General features: G+C 45.0%; 2 protein-coding genes and 1 pseudogene across 2 annotated transcripts; all 3 read right to left on the reverse strand.

Moving 5' to 3' along the window:
• Nucleotides 1-209: 209 nt before the first annotated feature.
• On the reverse strand, nt 210-1,259 carry LOC118591878 (annotated as a pseudogene).
• A 6,190-nt stretch (nt 1,260-7,449) lies between these two features.
• On the reverse strand, nt 7,450-8,526 carry LOC118591880 (smad nuclear interacting protein 1-like). Its single transcript, XM_036200334.1, has one exon. It carries the CDS (start codon nt 8,524-8,526, stop codon nt 7,450-7,452), a length of 1,077 nt encoding a protein of 358 aa, XP_036056227.1.
• Nucleotides 8,527-15,528: 7,002 nt separating this feature from the next.
• Nucleotides 15,529-16,605, reverse strand: LOC118591881 (smad nuclear interacting protein 1-like). Its single transcript, XM_036200335.1, has one exon. The coding sequence runs from the start codon at nt 16,603-16,605 to the stop codon at nt 15,529-15,531; it is 1,077 nt and encodes a 358-aa protein (XP_036056228.1).
• Nucleotides 16,606-19,095: the final 2,490 nt, after the last annotated feature.

Genomic DNA, 19,095 nt, shown 5'->3' on the forward strand with positions numbered 1-19,095 from the left:
GCGTTGTTGGTGAGATTGTTCTGCAAACAAACGCCCACAGTCAGGCGGCTGCTGTACCGAGTTCAACAAAACACGAAGTCAGAGTTCTCCTAGGGCCACACAGCTGGGCAGCAACAGAGGAAAGATTTAAGGTAAAAGGACACGCTGGAGAGTCAACCCAAGGCCTCCACTCACAATGGTTTCTAACACTGCGGGAAGCTTCTCAGTTGCTAGCTGTCAGACACCATTTCCTCCTCTTCCTCTTCCTTTCTGTCTGCTTCAGAGGTGTCTGAAGACTCATGGAGCAAGACATATTCTCTGCTGCTGAACCCAAATTTAAGGACATCCTTTTCCTTCAGTTCGTAGTATCTCTGTGGCTCAATACGCGCGTGGTTCAAGAAGGTTCCATTGCTTGAGCCCAGGTCAATGATGTAGGGCTTCACCGTCCGTCCAGCTGTGCCGTCGGCACGCCTGTGCTCCACAAGCCGGTACTGGAAGACTGCATGCTGCTTTGAGCAAGAGGGATGGTCGATGGGAATGTCGGCGATGAGGCGATCCCGACCCAGAAGGTAAGCACTCTGCCTGTGGATGTACATGACCGGAAGCATGTCCTCATTTTTAAAGGGGTACAGACGCCACCTTTTTTTGGGGATCCGGGCTTCTGGGGGTTCGTTGTACTTAATGACCACACCCCGGAAGGTATTGGTGTCCTCAAGAAGTGCCCCAGAAAGTTCAAGGCTTGGTTTTCTTTAACAGGCACCTCTTTACTTCTGTTACCAGCAGGGCGAGGGATCACCTCCTGAGCCTCACCACCAGCACCTTCCGTCTGCTGGCGATGCTCCTGGCGGAGGCGCCTGGCATCCTGAAAGTTCCTCTCTTCTTCCTGGGCCTGCAGATCCTGGCTGTCTCCATCCCGACCCTGCCCACTGACAGGCCTCTCATCCCAGCTCCTCCTTTGGTGGGAACGACTGGAGTGCTGGTCTCGCTCTCTCTTCCCAGTTCTGCCCTGGCACGGTTCTGATGGCTTCCGGGGCTGGTGATGCTCTCGACCTCTCCGTGCATGGTCCTCACGTTCCTGCTTCACTCTGACCGAGGAGTAGTGGAGACTCGCTTCTTCTCCCTGAGGACTTGTGTTTCCTTTTGCCTGGGGACCGGCTCCAGCTAGCAGAGGCTGGGGCGTCCACAGGTTTGGGGCTCAGAGGCTCCTGCTTCACCTCCAGGGTCGCCAGCGCGTCCTCTGTCGGGTGTAGCCTCCACCAGCTTCGCTCCTGCTGGGCCATCATCCTGAGAGCCGCTTGCGTGTCCCTTGAGCTAAGGAGCCCTTTTTTGTTGTTGTTTTCTAGACAGGGTTTCTCTGTGTAACAACAGCTCTGGCTGTCCTGGATCTGCGAACTTGACTTGTAGACCAGGCTGGCCTTAAACTCAGAGATTCCCCCTGCCTCTGCTTCCAGAGTGCTTGGGCTAAAAGGGCCTGCAGCACCCCTGCCTGGCTACTTTCAGAAATTCTTTCCCCTTCACTGCTGCTGAGGCTAGCTTCCTAATACCTGTCTTCAACACTGATTAGTTTAGAGGTCAAGCTCTTACGTGGTATTTTGTTGGTGTTCTGAAAAGTAAAGCTTGCCTGGAGATCAGAGGGGCCAGTTAACCATTAGAAGCCAGGGTGGCTCAGGCCTTTAAGAAACACAGAACCAAATACAGAGTTCAAAACCCAAGAAATCAGAGCACCAGCAAATAGCCTTTAGCTTACCACTCCTTGGCGTTGCTTCTCCAGAGAGAGAGCCTTCTTCCTGTGTTCTGTCATTTTATAGTCCTCTGTTCTGCCTTCTCATTGGCTCTAAACCCAACCACGTGACTTCCTCATCACTGCCTATCTATAAGGACCTTGAGTTCTCTAGGGTGGATACTGGGATTAAAGGATTAAAGGTGTGTCCCCATGCTTGGCTGTGTCCTTGAAAACAAGGAGACTCTGTCTGACTTGTGATGGGATTAAGGGCGTGTTCTACCTCTGCCCTGCTTCTGTTAAGTGACTATGACCTCTAATCTCCAGGCAACTAACATCCTTCCCTCCTTCCTTCCTTCCTTCCTTTCTTCCTTCCTTCCTTCCTTCCTTCCCTTTTCTTTCTTTACTTATTTTTTGGTTTTTTCCAGACAAGGTTTCTCTGTATCTCGTAACTGTAACTCAGCTTGGAGGGGATCTGAACTCAACTGGTACTGCACACACATGGTGTACAAACATACACTTGAGCACATCCTCCTAAAATTAAAAAGAAATCTAAAAACAAACCAAGTACACATACAATAAAACTAAACACGTCCTTTAAAAATTGTTTCCTATTGGAGCCAAATTTATTTACTATTTAGAGGGAGGATCCTGTTTTGTAACCTTGGCTAGCCTCGAACTTACTGTGTAGACCTGTGGTCCCCTACTGGCAACATTTAGGCTTTTCTCCTGCCTCTGCTTCCTGAGGGCTGGGCTTGGGCTTATAGGCATGTGCCACTGTAGTTTGTATTAACAATGTAGTGTGACTGACGGGAAAGATGGTGAGGAAAGGATTCTTTACTTTTTTTAAACTTTATTTTATGTGCATTGGTGTTTTGTATGAATGTGTGTCTGTGTGAGGGTGTCAGATCCCCTGCAACTGGAATGACAGACAGTGTGAGCTGCCAGGTGGGTGCTGGGAATTGAAGCTGGGGCCTCTGGAAGAGCAGCCAGTGCTCTTAACCACAGAGCCACCTCTCCAGTCCCTGAGAGAAAAGACTCTTCTCCTCTCTTCCTCCTTTCCTTCCCTCCCTTGGTTTGTGAGGTAGGCAAATTTATTCATTGAATAAGTTTGTGTCTACGTTTATGGTGAATGTGCTCTCATGTGCTTGCAGAGGCCAGAGGTCAACACTGGGTACCTTCCTCTGTTCCCTTCCTTTTTTTTTTTAAATTAATTTTTAAATTATACTCATAATACTCATAATACTCATGAATTACACTCATGATATTAATTACATTTGTGTTGATTACATTCACACTATTCATTCAATTACTATATTTATGATATTCTTTAATTACATTAATTGTATTGATTTATTACATTCATGATATCATGTCCTGATACTACTGTCCATTTGTGGGTTTTTCCATCATATAAAACAGAGATCCTGTACTTAGGAAATCATTGCTCTATATTCTTTTCTTCTCCATCCTGAGATAACGTCTAATCTTTCTGTGTCTATGAATTTGTATATTCCATATATTTCTTTTTTCTTTTTTTCTATATATTTCATGTAATACAATTCTATAGTATTTGTTCTTTTTAATGTAAAAACATTTTATGTACAACTGCAGGAGAAATAATACACAGGTACCTTGAACATAGAAACAGGTTATAATTTAAAAGTCCAGGGTTATTTGAAACTGGGAAATATTTTCTCTGTAGAAAATAGTAAAAATGATAACATTTCCCAATAAGCCCTTTTAAGCCAAATGATAGCTGAATTATACATATAAATATTGATTAGATTCTGGGATACAGAAGAAACCTATCTTCATCTGTTCAGAGAGCTAAGTTTTACTCCAGTTGTGTAAGTGAGATCCTATTCATCTTCCCCTTCACTGTTTGATTTACGGCAAACATTTTTCTATAGGCTAATCCATAATCTAAACCGATTTTAGCCTTTCCTCCAGAAAATACAGCCAGCATTTTCTTTCATCAGCTTGATGTGGTACAATTTTTTTTTGTTTGTTTGTTTGTTTTTGTTTTTGTTTTTCAAGACAGGTTTTCTCTGTGTAGCTTTGTGCTTTTCACTTTGTAGCCCAGGCTGGCTTCGAACTCACAGAGATCACCTGGCTCTGCCTCCCCAGTGCTGGAATTAAAGGAGTGTGCCACAATTGCCCAGCCCAAATTCTTATCCTAACAGTGAAATGTTTCACTGAGGCTTGCCCAGTGATTGGGCAAAACCAAAACTTATAAGCCACAGTCATCCTAGGGTCTCCCCTGCTAAATAGCTTCCCTGGATCCTTGGTTTGCAGTCTGATTGTCCTTTGGTTTGTATCTAGTATCTACTTATGAGTGAGTACATACCATATTTTTCCTTCTGAGTCTGAGTTACCTCACTCAGGATGATATTTCCTTGTTCCATCCATTTGCCTGAAAATTTCATGATGTTATTGTTATGCTCTGCTGAGTAGTACTCCATTATGTCTATGTACCACATTTTCTTAATCCATTCTTCAGTTGAGGAGCATCTAAGTTGTTTCCAGGTTCTGGCTATTATGAATAATGCTGCTATGAACATAGTTGGGCATTTATATTGGTGGTATGATTGAGCATTCCTTGCGTATATGCCCAAGAGTGGTATGGCTCTGCCTCCCACGTGCTGGGATTAAAGGCGTGCACCACCACAGCCACCCTGTGTATGTATTATTTAAAAGAATGCTTTCACTCACTCCTTTGACCTTTTCCATGTGCTCATGACTGACTATGCTGGAGGGGTAGGGGGTCTTTTATTCCCTCTAGATTTGACTTTCAATGCCTATGCTGGGTCTCATTTAGGCCTTCCCTGAACTATTCCTTGGGACCAAAAGGAATAGTTGTGCTCATTTCAATCAGTCACTTGCAAGGCAAGGGATTTGGACAGGATCCATTGACTATGAAGGAGACCCTCAGAACCAGAGTGTAACAAAGAGGAATTAACCACAAAGCCCAGCAGAGGAGTCTAGAAGGCCAGTGGAAATGTGATTGCAGAGCAAAGAGATACAGAGTTGGAGGTCATTTGCATTAATGTGAATTTGAAGACCTGGGAGAATTTGAGATTATTTAGAGGGATGGTGTTTGTGAGAAGAACAAGAGAAGACAGAGGAACAGAGAAACAGTTCTGGGTGATGGAAGGTAGCAAAGGAAGGAGAGATGGGGCCAAAGACGCAGTGTTAATGGAGCCAAAGCAGGACCAGCTACTTCTCCCTGAAGCCACGGCTTGAACGTTTATGAAGTGTTCTTTCCAGTGCTGGGGAGATGGTTCAATCTATTAAGCGCTTGCCTTGCAAGCATGAGGAACTGGTGTTCAATCCTGAGGACCCACATTTTCACAATGCCAAGGTAGCTCAACAAGCTGGCTCAGCAGATAAAAGTACTCGCCTATAAGCTTGACGGACCCACAACAGGGAAGGACTACTGCGGATGATTCTCTGATCTCTGCATATGCATTGTGGCACACACACGTGCCTGCCTGCATTCATACATGCACACAACACACAAACACACACACACACACACACACACACACACACACACACATACTCATACTAATAATTAATCAATCAACAACTAAATAATAATAAAAGCAAGTGTGGTAGTGTGTGCTTGTAATCCCAGGGCTAAGGGTGTGGAGACAGGCAGATCCCAGGGGCTCACTGGGCAGCCAGCCAAGCCTACTTAGGGATCCCAGGCCAGAGACCCTGTCCTAGTTTTTTTTTTTCCATGGCTGAGGACTGAACCCAGGGCCTTGAGCTTGCTAGGCAAGCACTCTACCACTGAACTAAGTCCCCAACCCCTCAATTTTTTTTTTTAAAGTCGGTAGTGCCTAAGCAAGGATACGCTTCATCATCCTCTGGCCTCCAATATGCATGTGCTCTGGAGTGCACCACTTCATACACGTTTGTTTTTGGTTTTTCTTAGTTCTCCGACTCAGTGTAGTTCTCCCTAGGTAAATGCTGTCCCCATCATTTCATTTTCTCCATCACAATGTCCTTCAAAGTTTGTCTCTTTCTTCATTTTTAAAGATTTATTTATTTTACAGTATTGTGTTTTGTGTGTATGAGCAAGCCCCAGCACATGTGTGACTAGAGAATAGCTTTGGGGAGACTGTTCTTGCCTTAGACTTGCCTGAGGCATGCTTTCTCTTGTTTCTGCTCCTCAGATGTGTAGTACCCTGCTAGCTAGCAGGTCAGAGGGGTTCTTGAGTGGGTCTCCTGTCCCCACCACCCAAGGCTCTAAAGGACTGCTAGGATTTCAAAGGCCTGCCACCACATCTGGCTTTTTATATAAACCCCAGGGAGCCAGCTGAGCACTCTCTGCAGCATTTCCTTTTGTTTTGGGAGACAGGGTCCCCTTAGTACCCTTAGTACTCTTGCCTGGCCTAGAGCATGTAGATCAGACTGGCCCTGAACTCACAGAGACCCACCTGCTACCGCTGGAGGGCTGAGAATAAAACCAGGCAAAAGGCTTGGCCATGGTGGCACAAGCCTTCCATCCCAGCTCTTGGGAGACAGAAGCTGGGTTCAGTTGCCAGCACCCCCAGAGTGACTGACATTGTCTCTAATTCCAGCTCCAGGGCGACCAGCACCTTCTTCTGGCCTTCGAAGGCATGCACAAAGTAAAAAGCACTCAAATACATAAAATATTTTTTATAGTTTCAAATTTTATTTCTTTTAGTCTCAAAAATACACGTAGATGCAAACCTGTTCTCTAAATGCAGACAGGCTTTGCCTATCATGTGGAATTATTTCTATTACAAAACACTGTCATATGAAGATCTGAAACACACCATTTACAAGCACACATACTGTAAGTAATGACCTCCTTTCTGTTTACCCAGACCCCAGGTGGGAAGTTCAGAAGCTGGGCTGCCCCTTGATTTCCACCCTTGAGAAGTAAATACAAACACATAGTCAAAGATGAAACCTAGAAATGTGGAAACTACCCAAATCCTCTACAAAGTCAGGCAGTGTGATTCTCAAAGGGAGAAAAGAGAGGTAACATTTGAAAATGCAAAGCTGAAGAAAAAGACCAGGCGATCAAAGTTGCCATGTTTGTGTTTCCTGTGGAATCAGGAATCCTCACAGGACGCAGCTCCACAACCCAGTGCAAGATAGGACACCAGCATCTATTGGAAGAAGTCATGACCTCCCTACATAGTCATGTCTACACAGGTGTCACAGAGTGTCCATTTAGCTTCGACAGTCAATAATGAGGTCATGTAGCAAATTGTCACCCCCCAAAAAACACTAAGTGCCAAATCAGCTTCTATGAGCTGACCTTTGGTGTATGCGGGAGGTTGTTTTGGTGACACCCAAAGCTTACTAAGATTCTCTGTTCTAGAGTTTGTCCCCCAAGCAAAACTCCTTGTCCACAAAGCTCAACGACTGGATAGGTCCCAAGAAACTGTACAAAGAGAACAAGCCACAGTGCACATTCCAAGGGCTTAAGTTTCCTTGTGCAGCAGTTCGGAAGGCGCCCACCACAGACACACACTTAGTCCAAAACTCAACATTCAGTGGTTGTCGGTGAGATTGTTCTGAAAACAAACGCCCACAGTCAGGCGGCTGCTGTACCGAGTTCAACAAAACATGAAGTCAGAGTTCTCCTAGGGCCACACAGCTGGGCAGCAACAGAGGAAAGATTTAAGGTAAAAGGACACGCTGGAGAGTCAACCCAAGGCCTCCACTCACAATGGTTTCTAACACTGCGGGAAGCTTCTCAGTTGCTAGCTGTCAGACACCATTTCCTCCTCTTCCTCTTCCTTTCTGTCTGCTTCAGAGGTGTCTGAAGACTCATGGAGCAAGACATATTCTCTGCTGCTGAACCCAAATTTAAGGACATCCTTTTCCTTCAGTTCGTAGTATCTCTGTGGCTCAATACGCGCGTGGTTCAAGAAGGTTCCATTGCTTGAGCCCAGGTCAATGATGTAGGGCTTCACCGTCCGTCCAGCTGTGCCATCGGCACGCCTGTGCTCCACAAGCCGGTACTGGAAGACTGCATGCTGCTTTGAGCAAGAGGGATGGTCGATGGGAATGTCGGCGATGAGGAGATCCCGACCCAGAAGGTAAGCACTCTGCCTGTGGATGTACATGACCGGAAGCATGTCCTCATTTTTAAAGGGGTACAGACGCCACCTTTTTTTGGGGATCCGGGCTTCTGGGGGTTCGTTGTACTTAATGACCACACCCCGGAAGGTATTGGTGTCCTCAAGAAGTACCCCAGAAAGTTCAAGGCTTGGTTTTTCTTTAACAGGCACCTCTTTGCTTCCTTTACCAGCAGGGCGAGGGATCACCTCCTGAGCCTCACCACCAGCACCTTCCTTCTGCTGGCGATGCTCCTGGCAGAGGCGCCTGGCATCCTGAAAGTTCCTCTCTTCTTCCTGGGCCTGCAGATCCTGGCTGTCTCCATCCCGACCCTGCCCACTGACAGGCCTCTCATCCCAGCTCCTCCTTTGGTGGGAACGACTGGAGTGCTGGTCTCGCTCTCTCTTCCCAGTTCTGCCCTGGCACCGTTCTGATGGCTTCCGGGGCTGGTGATGCTCTCGACCTCTCCGTGCATGGTCCTCACGTTCCTGCTTCACTCTGACCGAGGAGTAGTGGGAGCTCCGGCTTCTCTTGGTCCGTGGAGACTCGCTTCTTCTCCCTGAGGACTTGTGTTTCCTTTTGCCTGGGGACCGGCTCCAGCTAGCAGAGGCTGGGGCGCCCACAGGTTCGGGGCTCAGAGGCTCCTGCTTCACCTCCAGGGTCGCCAGCGCGTCCTCTGTAGGGTGTAGCCGCCACCAGCTTCGCTCCTGCTGGGCCATCATCCTGAGAGCCGCTTGCCTGTCCCTTGAGCTAAGGAGCCCTTTTTTGTTGTTGTTTTCTAGACAGGGTTTCTCTGTGTAACAACAGCTCTGGCTGTCCTGGATCTGCGAACTTGACTTGTAGACCAGGCTGGCCTAAAACTCAGAGATTCCCCCTGCCTCTGCTTCCAGAGTGCTTGGGCTAAAAGGGCCTGCAGCACCCCTGCCTGGCTACTTTCAGAAATTCTTTCCCCTTCACTGCTGCTGAGGCTAGCTTCCTAATACCTATCTTCAACACTGATTAGTTTAGAGGTCAATCTCTTACGTGGTATTTTGTTGGTGTTCTGAAAAGTAAAGCTTGCCTGGAGATCAGAGGGGGCAGTTAACCATTAGAAGCCAGGGTGGCTCAGGCCTTTAAGAAACATAGAGCCAAATACAGAGTTCAAAACCCAAGAGATCAGAGCACCAGCGAACAGCCTTTAGCTTACCACTCGTTGGAGTTGCTTCTCCAGAGAGAGAGCCTTCTTCCTGGGTCCTGTCATTTTATAGTCCTCTATTCTGCCTTCTCATTGGCTCTAAACCCAACCACGTGACTTCCTCATCACTGCCTGTCTATACAGACCTCCAGTTCTCTATGGTGGATACTGGGATTAAAGGATTAAAGGTGTGTCACCATGCTTGGCTGTGTCCTTGAAAACACAGAGACTCTGCTTGCCTGGTGATTGGATTAAGAGCGTGTGCTACCTCTGCCTGGCTTCTGCTAAATGACTATGACCTCTAATCTCCAGGCAACTAACTTCTTTCCTTCCTTCCTTCCTTCCTTCCCTTTTCTTTCTTTACTTATTTTTTGGTTTTTCTGAGACAAGGTTTCTCTGTATCTCATAACTGTAACTCAGCTTGGAGGGGATCTGAACTCAACTGGAACTGCACACACATGGTGTACAAACATACACTTGAGCACATCCTCCTAAAATTAAAAAGAAATCTAAAAACAAACCAAGTACACATACAATAAAAATAAACACGTCCTTTAAAAATTGTTTCCTATTGGAGCCACATTTATTTATTATTTAGAGGGAGGATCCTGTTTTGTATCCGTGGCTAGCCTGGAACTTACTGTGTAGACCTGTGGTCCACTACTGGCAACATTTAGGCTTTTCTCCTACCTCTGCTTCCTGAGGGCTGGGCTTGGGCTTATAGGCATGTGCCCCTGTAGTTTGTATTAACAATGTAGTGTGACTGACGGGAAAGATGGTGAGGAAAGGATTCTTCATTTTTTTTAAACTTTATTTTATGTGCATTGGTGGTTTGTCTGAATGTGTGTCTGTGTGAGGGTGTCAGATTCCCTGCAACTGGAATGACAGACAGCGTGAGCTGCCAGGTGGGTGCTGGGAATTGAAGCTGGGGCCTCTGGAAGAGCAGCCAGTGCTCTTAACCACAGAGCCATCTCTCCAGCCCCTGAGAGAAAAGACCCTTCTCCTCTCTTCCTCCTTTCCTTCCCTCCCTTGGTTTGTGAGGTAGGCAAATTTATTCATTGAATAAGTTTGTGTCTACGTATAGGGTGAATGTGCTCTCATGTGCTTGCAGAGGCCAGAGGTCAACACTCGGTACCTTCCTCTGTTCCTTTCCTTTTTTTTTTAAATTAATTTTTAAATCATTCTCATAATACTCATTAATTACACTGATGATATTAATTACATTTGTGTTGATTACATTCACAGTATTCATTCAATAACTATATTTATGATATTCTTTAATTACATTAATTGTATTGATTTATTACATTCATGATATCATGTCCTGATACTACTGTCCATTTGTGGGTTTTTCCATCATATAAAACAGAGATCCTGTACTTAGGAAATCATTGCTCTATATTCTTTTCTTCTCCATCCTTAGATAACTACTAATCTTTCTGTCTCTATGAATTTGTATATTCCATATATTTCTTTTTTCTTTTTTTCTATATATTTCATGTAATACAATTCTATAGTATTTGTTCTTTTTTAATGTAAAAACATTTTATGTACAAGTACAGGAGAAATAATACACAGGTAGCTTGAACATAGAAACAGGTTATAATTTAAAAGTCCAGGGTTGTTTGAAACTGGGAAATATTATCTCTGTAGAAAATAATAAAAATGATAACATTTCCCAATAAGCCCTTTTAAGCCAAATGATAGCTGAATTATACATATAAATACTGATTAGATTCTGGGATACAGAAGAAACCTATCTTCATCTGTTCAGAGAGCTATGTTTTACTTAAGTTGTGTAAGTGAGTTTCCTACTCATCTTCCCCTTCACTGTTTGAATATGGCAGACATTTTTCTATAGGCTAATCCAAAATCTAAAAAGATTTTAGCCTTTCCTCCTGAAAATACAGCCAGCATTTTCTTTCATCAGCTTGATCTGGTACAATTTTTTTTTTTTTTTTTTTTTTTTGGTTTTTTGAGACAGGGTTTCTCTGTGTAGGTTTGTGCTTTTCACTTGGTAGCCCAGGCTGGCTTCGAACTCACAGAGATCACCTGGCTCTGCCTCCCCAGTGCTGGAATTAAAGGAGTGTGCCACCATCGCCCAGCCCAAATTCTTATCCTAACAGTGAAATGTTTCACTAAAGCTTGCCCAGTGATTGGGCAAAACCAAAACTTATAAGCCACAGTCATCCTAGGGTCTCCCCTGCTAAATAGCCTCCCTGGATATGTGGTTTGCAGTCTGATTGCCCTTTGGTTTGTATCTAGTATGTACTTATGAGTGAGTACATACCATATTTTTCCTTCTGAGTCTGAGTTGCCTCACTCAGGATGATATTTCCTCGTTCCATCCATTTGCCTGAAAATTTCATGATGTCATTGTTTTGCTCTGCTGAGTAGTACTCCATTACGTTTATGTATCACATTTTCTTAATCCATTCTTCAGCTGAGGAGCATCTAGGTTGTTTCCAGGTTCTGGCTGTTATGAATAATGCTGCTATGAACATAGCTGGGCATTTATATTTGTGGTATGATTGAGCATTCCTTGCATATATGCCCAAGAGTGGTATGGCTGAGTCTTGAGGTAGATTGATTCCCAATTTCTGAGAAACTGCCATACTGATTTCCACAGTGGCTGTACAAGTTTACACTGCCACCAACAGTGGAGGAGTGTTCCTCTTGCTCCACATCTTCTCCAACATAAGCTGTCTGCAGTGCTTTTGATCTTAGCCATTCTGACAGGTGTAAGATGATATCTCACAGTCATTTTGATTAGCATTTCTCTGATGACTAAGGACGTTAGCAATTCCTCAAGTGTCTTTCAGCCATTTGAGATTCTTCTTTTGAGAATTCTCTGTTTAGCTCTTTAGCCCATTTTTTATTTATTTTTATTTTTATTTATTTTGGTTTTTCGAGACAGGGTTTCTCTGTGTAGCTTTGCACCTTTCCTGGACTTGCTTTGGAGACCAGGCTGGCTTCAAACTCACAGAGATCTGCCTGCCTCTGCCTCCTGAGTGCTGGGATAGCCCATTTTTTTAATTGGATTGTTTAGTGTTTTTTTTAATTTTTTAAAATTTACTTATTACATATACAGTGCTCTATCTGCATGTACACCTGCACACCAGAAGAGGGCACCAGATCTCATTACAGGTGGTTGTGGGCCACCAGGTGGTTGCTGGGAATTGAACTCAAGACCTCTGGAAGAACAAGCAGTGCTCTTAACCTCTGAGCCATCTCTCTAGCTCCAAATTGTTCAATATTTTGATGTCTAGTTTCTTTTTTGTTGTTGTTGGGGTTTTTATTTGTTTGTTTGTTTGTTTGTTTGGGTTTTTGTTTTGTTTTTTCAAGACAGAATTTCTCCATGTAGCTTTGGTGCATGTCCTGGATCTTGCTCTGTAGACCAGGCTGTCCTCGAACTCACAAAGATCCGCCTGGCTCTGCCTTCCGAGTGCTGGGATTAAAGGCATGGGCCACCACGGCCACCTTGTGTATGTATTATTTAAAAGAATGCTTTCACTCACTCCTTTGTCCTTTTCCATGTGCTCATGACTGACTATGTTGGGGGGGAAGGGGGTCTTTTTTTCCCTCTAGATTTGACTTTCAATGCCTATGCTGGGTCTCATTTAGGCCCTCCCTGAACTATTCCTTGGGACCAAAAGGAATAGTTGTGCTCATTTCAATCAGTCACTTGCAAGGCAAGGGATTTGGACAGGATCCATTGACAATGAAGCAGACCCTCAGAACCAGAGTGGAACAAAGAGGAATTAACCACAAAGCCCAGCAGAGGAGTCTAGAAGGCCAGTGGAAATGTGATTCCAGAGCGAAGAGATACAGAGTTGGAGGTCATTTGCATTGACGTGAATTTGAAGAACTGGGAGAAACTGAGATTATTTAGAGGGATGGTGTTTGTGAGAAGAACAAGAGAAGACAGAGGAACAGAGAAACAGTTCTGGGTGATGGGAGATAGCAAAGAAAGGAGAGATGGGGCCAAAGACGCGGTGTTTATGGAGCCAGAGCAGGAGCAGCTACTTCTCCCTGAAGCCACGGCTTGAACGTTTCTGAAGTGTTCTTTCCAGTGCTGGGGAGATGGTTCAATCTATTAAGTGCTTGCCTTGCAAGCATGAGGAACTGGTGTTCAATCCTGAGGACCCACATTTTCACAATGCCAAGGTAGCTCAACAAGCTGGCTCAGCAGATAAAAGTACTCGCCTGTAAGCTTGAGGGACCCACAACAGGGAAGGACTACTGGGGATGATTCTCTGATCTCTGCATGTGCACTGTGGCACACACACGTGCCTGCCTGCATTCATACATGCAGACAACACACACACACACACACACACACACACACACACACACACACAAACACACACACACTAATAATTAATCAACAACGAAATAATAATAAAAGCAAGTGTAGTAGTGTGTGCTTGTAATCCCAGGGCTAAGGGTGTGGACACAGGCAGATCCCAGGGGCTCACTGGGCAGCCAGCCAAGCCTACTTTGGGATCCCAGGCCAGTGACACTGTTTCAGTTTTTTTTTCGAGAGCTGAGGACCTAACCCAGGGCCTTGCGCTTGCTAGGCAAGCACTCTACCACTGAACTAAGTCCCCAACTCCTCAAGTTTTTTTTTTAAAGTCGGTAGTGCCTAAGCAAGGATAGTCTACATTATCCTCTGGCCTCCAATATGCATGTGCTCTGGAGTGCACCACTTCATACACGTTTGTTTTTGGTTTTTCTTAGTTCTCCGACTCAGTGTAGTTCTCCCTAGGTAAATGCTGTCCCCATCATTTCATTTTCTCCATCACAATGTCCTTCAAAGTTTGTCTCTTTCTTCATTTTTAAAGATTTATTTATTTTACAGTATTGTGTTTTGTGTGTATGAGCAGGCTCCAGCACATGTGTGACTAGAGAATAGCTTTGGGGAGACTGTTCTTGCCTTAGACTTGCCTGAGGCATGCTTTCTCTTGTTTCTGCTCCTCAGATGTGTAGTACCCTGCTAGCTAGCAAGTCCGAGGGGTTCTTGAGTGGGTCTCCTGTCCCCACCACCCAAGGCCCTAAAGGACTGCTAGGATTTCAAAGGCCTGCCACCACACCTGGCTTTTTATGTAAACCCCAGGGAGCCAGCTGAGCCCTCTCTGCAGCATTTCCTTTTGTTTTGGGAGACAGGGTCCCCTTAGTACCCTTAGTACTCTTGCCTGGCCTAGAGCATGTAGATCAGACTGGCCCTGAACTCACAGAGACCCACCTGCTACCGCTGGAGGGCTGAGAATAAAACCAGGCAAAAGGCTTGGCCATGGTGGCACACTCCTTCCATCACAGCTCTTAGGAGACAGAAGCTGGGTTCAGTTGCCAGCACCCCCAGAGTGACTGACATTGTCTCTAATTCCAGCTCCAGGGCGACCAGCACCTTCTTCTGGCCTTCGAAGGCATGCACAAAGTAAAAAGCACTCAAATACATAAAATTTTTTTGATAGTTACAAATTTTATTTCTTTTAGTCTCAAAAATACACGTAGATGCAAACCTGTTCTCTAAATGCAGACAGGCTTTGCCTATCATGTGGAATTATTTCTATTACAAAACACTGTCGTATGAAGATCTGAAACACACCATTTACAAGCACACATACTGTAAGTAATGACCTCCTTTCTGTTTACCCAGACCCCAGGTGGGAAGTTCAGAAGCTGGGCTGCCCCTTGCTTTCCACCCTTGAGAAGTAAATACAAACACATAGTCAAAGATGAAACCTAGAAATGTGGAAACCACCCAAATCCTCTACAAAGTCAGGCAGTGTGATTCTCAAAGGGAGAAAAGAGAGGTAACATTTGAAAATGCAAAGCTGAAGAAAAAGACCAGGCGATCAAAGTTGCCATGTCTGTGTTTCCTGTGGAATCAAGAATCCTCACAGGACACAGCTCCACAACCCAGTGCAGGATAGGACACCAGCATCTATTGGAAGAAGTCATGACCTCCCTACATAGTCATGTCTACACAGGTGTCACAGAGTGTCCATTTAGCTTCGACAGTCAATAATGAGGTCATGTAGCAAATTGTCACCCCCCAAAAAACACTAAGTGCCAAATCAGCTTCTATGAGCTGACCTTTGGTGTATGCCGGAGGTTGTTTTGGTGACACCCAAAGCTTACTAAGAGTCTCTGTTCTAGAGTTTGTCCCCCAAGCAAAACTCCTTGTCCACAAAGCTCAACGACTGTATAGGTCCCAAGAAACTGTACAAAGAGAACAAGCCACAGTGCACATTCCAAGGTCTTAAGTTTCCTTGTGCAGCAGTTCGGAAGGCGCCCACCACAGACACACACTTAGTCCAAAACTCAACATTCGGTGGTGATCCGTGAAATTGTTCTGAAAACAAACGCCCACAGTCAGGCGGCTGCTGTACCGAGTTCAACAAAACATGAAGTCAGAGTTCTCCTAGGGCCACACAGCTGGGCAGCAACAGAGGAAAGATTTAAGGTAAAAGGACACGCTGGAGAGTCAACCCAAGGCCTCCACTCACAATGGTTTCTAACACTGCGGGAAGCTTCTCAGTTGCTAGCTGTCAGACACCATTTCCTCCTCTTCCTCTTCCTTTCTGTCTGCTTCAGAGGTGTCTGAAGACTCATGGAGCAAGACATATTCTCTGCTGCTGAACCCAAATTTAAGGACATCCTTTTCCTTCAGTTCGTAGTATCTCTGTGGCTCAATACGCGCGTGGTTCAAGAAGGTTCCATTGCTTGAGCCCAGGTCAATGATGTAGGGCTTCACCGTCCGTCCAGCTGTGCCATCGGCACGCCTGTGCTCCACAAGCCGGTACTGGAAGACTGCATGCTGCTTTGAGCAAGAGGGATGGTCGATGGGAATGTCGGCGATGAGGAGATCCCGACCCAGAAGGTAAGCACTCTGCCTGTGGATGTACATGACCGGAAGCATGTCCTCATTTTTAAAGGGGTACAGACGCCACCTTTTTTTGGGGATCCGGGCTTCTGGGGGTTCGTTGTACTTAATGACCACACCCCGGAAGGTATTGGTGTCCTCAAGAAGTACCCCAGAAAGTTCAAGGCTTGGTTTTTCTTTAACAGGCACCTCTTTGCTTCCTTTACCAGCAGGGCGAGGGATCACCTCCTGAGCCTCACCACCAGCACCTTCCTTCTGCTGGCGATGCTCCTGGCAGAGGCGCCTGGCATCCTGAAAGTTCCTCTCTTCTTCCTGGGCCTGCAGATCCTGGCTGTCTCCATCCCGACCCTGCCCACTGACAGGCCTCTCATCCCAGCTCCTCCTTTGGTGGGAACGACTGGAGTGCTGGTCTCGCTCTCTCTTCCCAGTTCTGCCCTGGCACCGTTCTGATGGCTTCCGGGGCTGGTGATGCTCTCGACCTCTCCGTGCATGGTCCTCACGTTCCTGCTTCACTCTGACCGAGGAGTAGTGGGAGCTCCGGCTTCTCTTGGTCCGTGGAGACTCGCTTCTTCTCCCTGAGGACTTGTGTTTCCTTTTGCCTGGGGACCGGCTCCAGCTAGCAGAGGCTGGGGCGCCCACAGGTTCGGGGCTCAGAGGCTCCTGCTTCACCTCCAGGGTCGCCAGCGCGTCCTCTGTAGGGTGTAGCCGCCACCAGCTTCGCTCCTGCTGGGCCATCATCCTGAGAGCCGCTTGCCTGTCCCTTGAGCTAAGGAGCCCTTTTTTGTTGTTGTTTTCTAGACAGGGTTTCTCTGTGTAACAACAGCTCTGGCTGTCCTGGATCTGCGAACTTGACTTGTAGACCAGGCTGGCCTTAAACTTAGAGATTCCCCCTGCCTCTGCTTCCAGAGTGCTTGGGCTAAAAGGGCCTGCAGCACCCCTGCCTGGCTACTTTCAGAAATTCTTTCCCCTTCACTGCTGCTGAGGCTAGCTTCCTAATACCTATCTTCAACACTGATTAGTTTAGAGGTCAAGCTCTTACGTGGTATTTTGTTGGTGTTCTGAAAAGTAAAGCTTGCCTGGAGATCAGAGGGGGCAGTTAACCATTAGAAGCCAGGGTGGCTCAGGCCTTTAAGAAACATAGAGCCAAATACAGAGTTCAAAACCCAAGAGATCAGAGCACCAGCGAACAGCCTTTAGCTTACCACTCGTTGGAGTTGCTTCTCCAGAGAGAGAGCCTTCTTCCTGGGTCCTGTCATTTTATAGTCCTCTATTCTGCCTTCTCATTGGCTCTAAACCCAACCACGTGACTTCCTCATCACTGCCTGTCTATACAGACCTCCAGTTCTCTATGGTGGATACTGGGATTAAAGGATTAAAGGTGTGTCACCATGCTTGGCTGTGTCCTTGAAAACACAGAGACTCTGCTTGCCTGGTGATTGGATTAAGAGCGTGTGCTACCTCTGCCTGGCTTCTGCTAAATGACTATGACCTCTAATCTCCAGGCAACTAACTTCTTTCCTTCCTTCCTTCCTTCCTTCCCTTTTCTTTCTTTACTTATTTTTTGGTTTTTCTGAGACAAGGTTTCTCTGTATCTCATAACTGTAACTCAGCTTGGAGGGGATCTGAACTCAACTGGAACTGCACACACATGGTGTACAAACATACACTTGAGCACATCCTCCTAAAATTAAAAAGAAATCTAAAAACAAACCAAGTACACATACAATAAAAATAAACACGTCCTTTAAAAATTGTTTCCTATTGGAGCCACATTTATTTATTATTTAGAGGGAGGATCCTGTTTTGTATCCGTGGCTAGCCTGGAACTTACTGTGTAGACCTGTGGTCCACTACTGGCAACATTTAGGCTTTTCTCCTACCTCTGCTTCCTGAGGGCTGGGCTTGGGCTTATAGGCATGTGCCCCTGTAGTTTGTATTAACAATGTAGTGTGACTGACGGGAAAGATGGTGAGGAAAGGATTCTTCATTTTTTTTAAACTTTATTTTATGTGCATTGGTGGTTTGTCTGAATGTGTGTCTGTGTGAGGGTGTCAGATTCCCTGCAACTGGAATGACAGACAGCGTGAGCTGCCAGGTGGGTGCTGGGAATTGAAGCTGGGGCCTCTGGAAGAGCAGCCAGTGCTCTTAACCACAGAGCCATCTCTCCAGCCCCTGAGAGAAAAGACCCTTCTCCTCTCTTCCTCCTTTCCTTCCCTCCCTTGGTTTGTGAGGTAGGCAAATTTATTCATTGAATAAGTTTGTGTCTACGTATAGGGTGAATGTGCTCTCATGTGCTTGCAGAGGCCAGAGGTCAACACTCGGTACCTTCCTCTGTTCCTTTCCTTTTTTTTTTAAATTAATTTTTAAATCATTCTCATAATACTCATTAATTACACTGATGATATTAATTACATTTGTGTTGATTACATTCACAGTATTCATTCAATAACTATATTTATGATATTCTTTAATTACATTAATTGTATTGATTTATTACATTCATGATATCATGTCCTGATACTACTGTCCATTTGTGGGTTTTTCCATCATATAAAACAGAGATCCTGTACTTAGGAAATCATTGCTCTATATTCTTTTCTTCTCCATCCTTAGATAACTACTAATCTTTCTGTCTCTATGAATTTGTATATTCCATATATTTCTTTTTTCTTTTTTTCTATATATTTCATGTAATACAATTCTATAGTATTTGTTCTTTTTTAATGTAAAAACATTTTATGTACAAGTACAGGAGAAATAATACACAGGTAGCTTGAACATAGAAACAGGTTATAATTTAAAAGTCCAGGGTTGTTTGAAACTGGGAAATATTATCTCTGTAGAAAATAATAAAAATGATAACATTTCCCAATAAGCCCTTTTAAGCCAAATGATAGCTGAATTATACATATAAATACTGATTAGATTCTGGGATACAGAAGAAACCTATCTTCATCTGTTCAGAGAGCTATGTTTTACTTAAGTTGTGTAAGTGAGTTTCCTACTCATCTTCCCCTTCACTGTTTGAATATGGCAGACATTTTTCTATAGGCTAATCCAAAATCTAAAAAGATTTTAGCCTTTCCTCCTGAAAATACAGCCAGCATTTTCTTTCATCAGCTTGATCTGGTACAATTTTTTTTTTTTTTTTTTTTTTTTGGTTTTTTGAGACAGGGTTTCTCTGTGTAGGTTTGTGCTTTTCACTTGGTAGCCCAGGCTGGCTTC

This window comes from Onychomys torridus, chromosome 10 (genome assembly GCF_903995425.1).
Source record: "Onychomys torridus chromosome 10, mOncTor1.1, whole genome shotgun sequence".
Classification (NCBI taxonomy): Eukaryota; Metazoa; Chordata; class Mammalia; order Rodentia; family Cricetidae; genus Onychomys; species Onychomys torridus.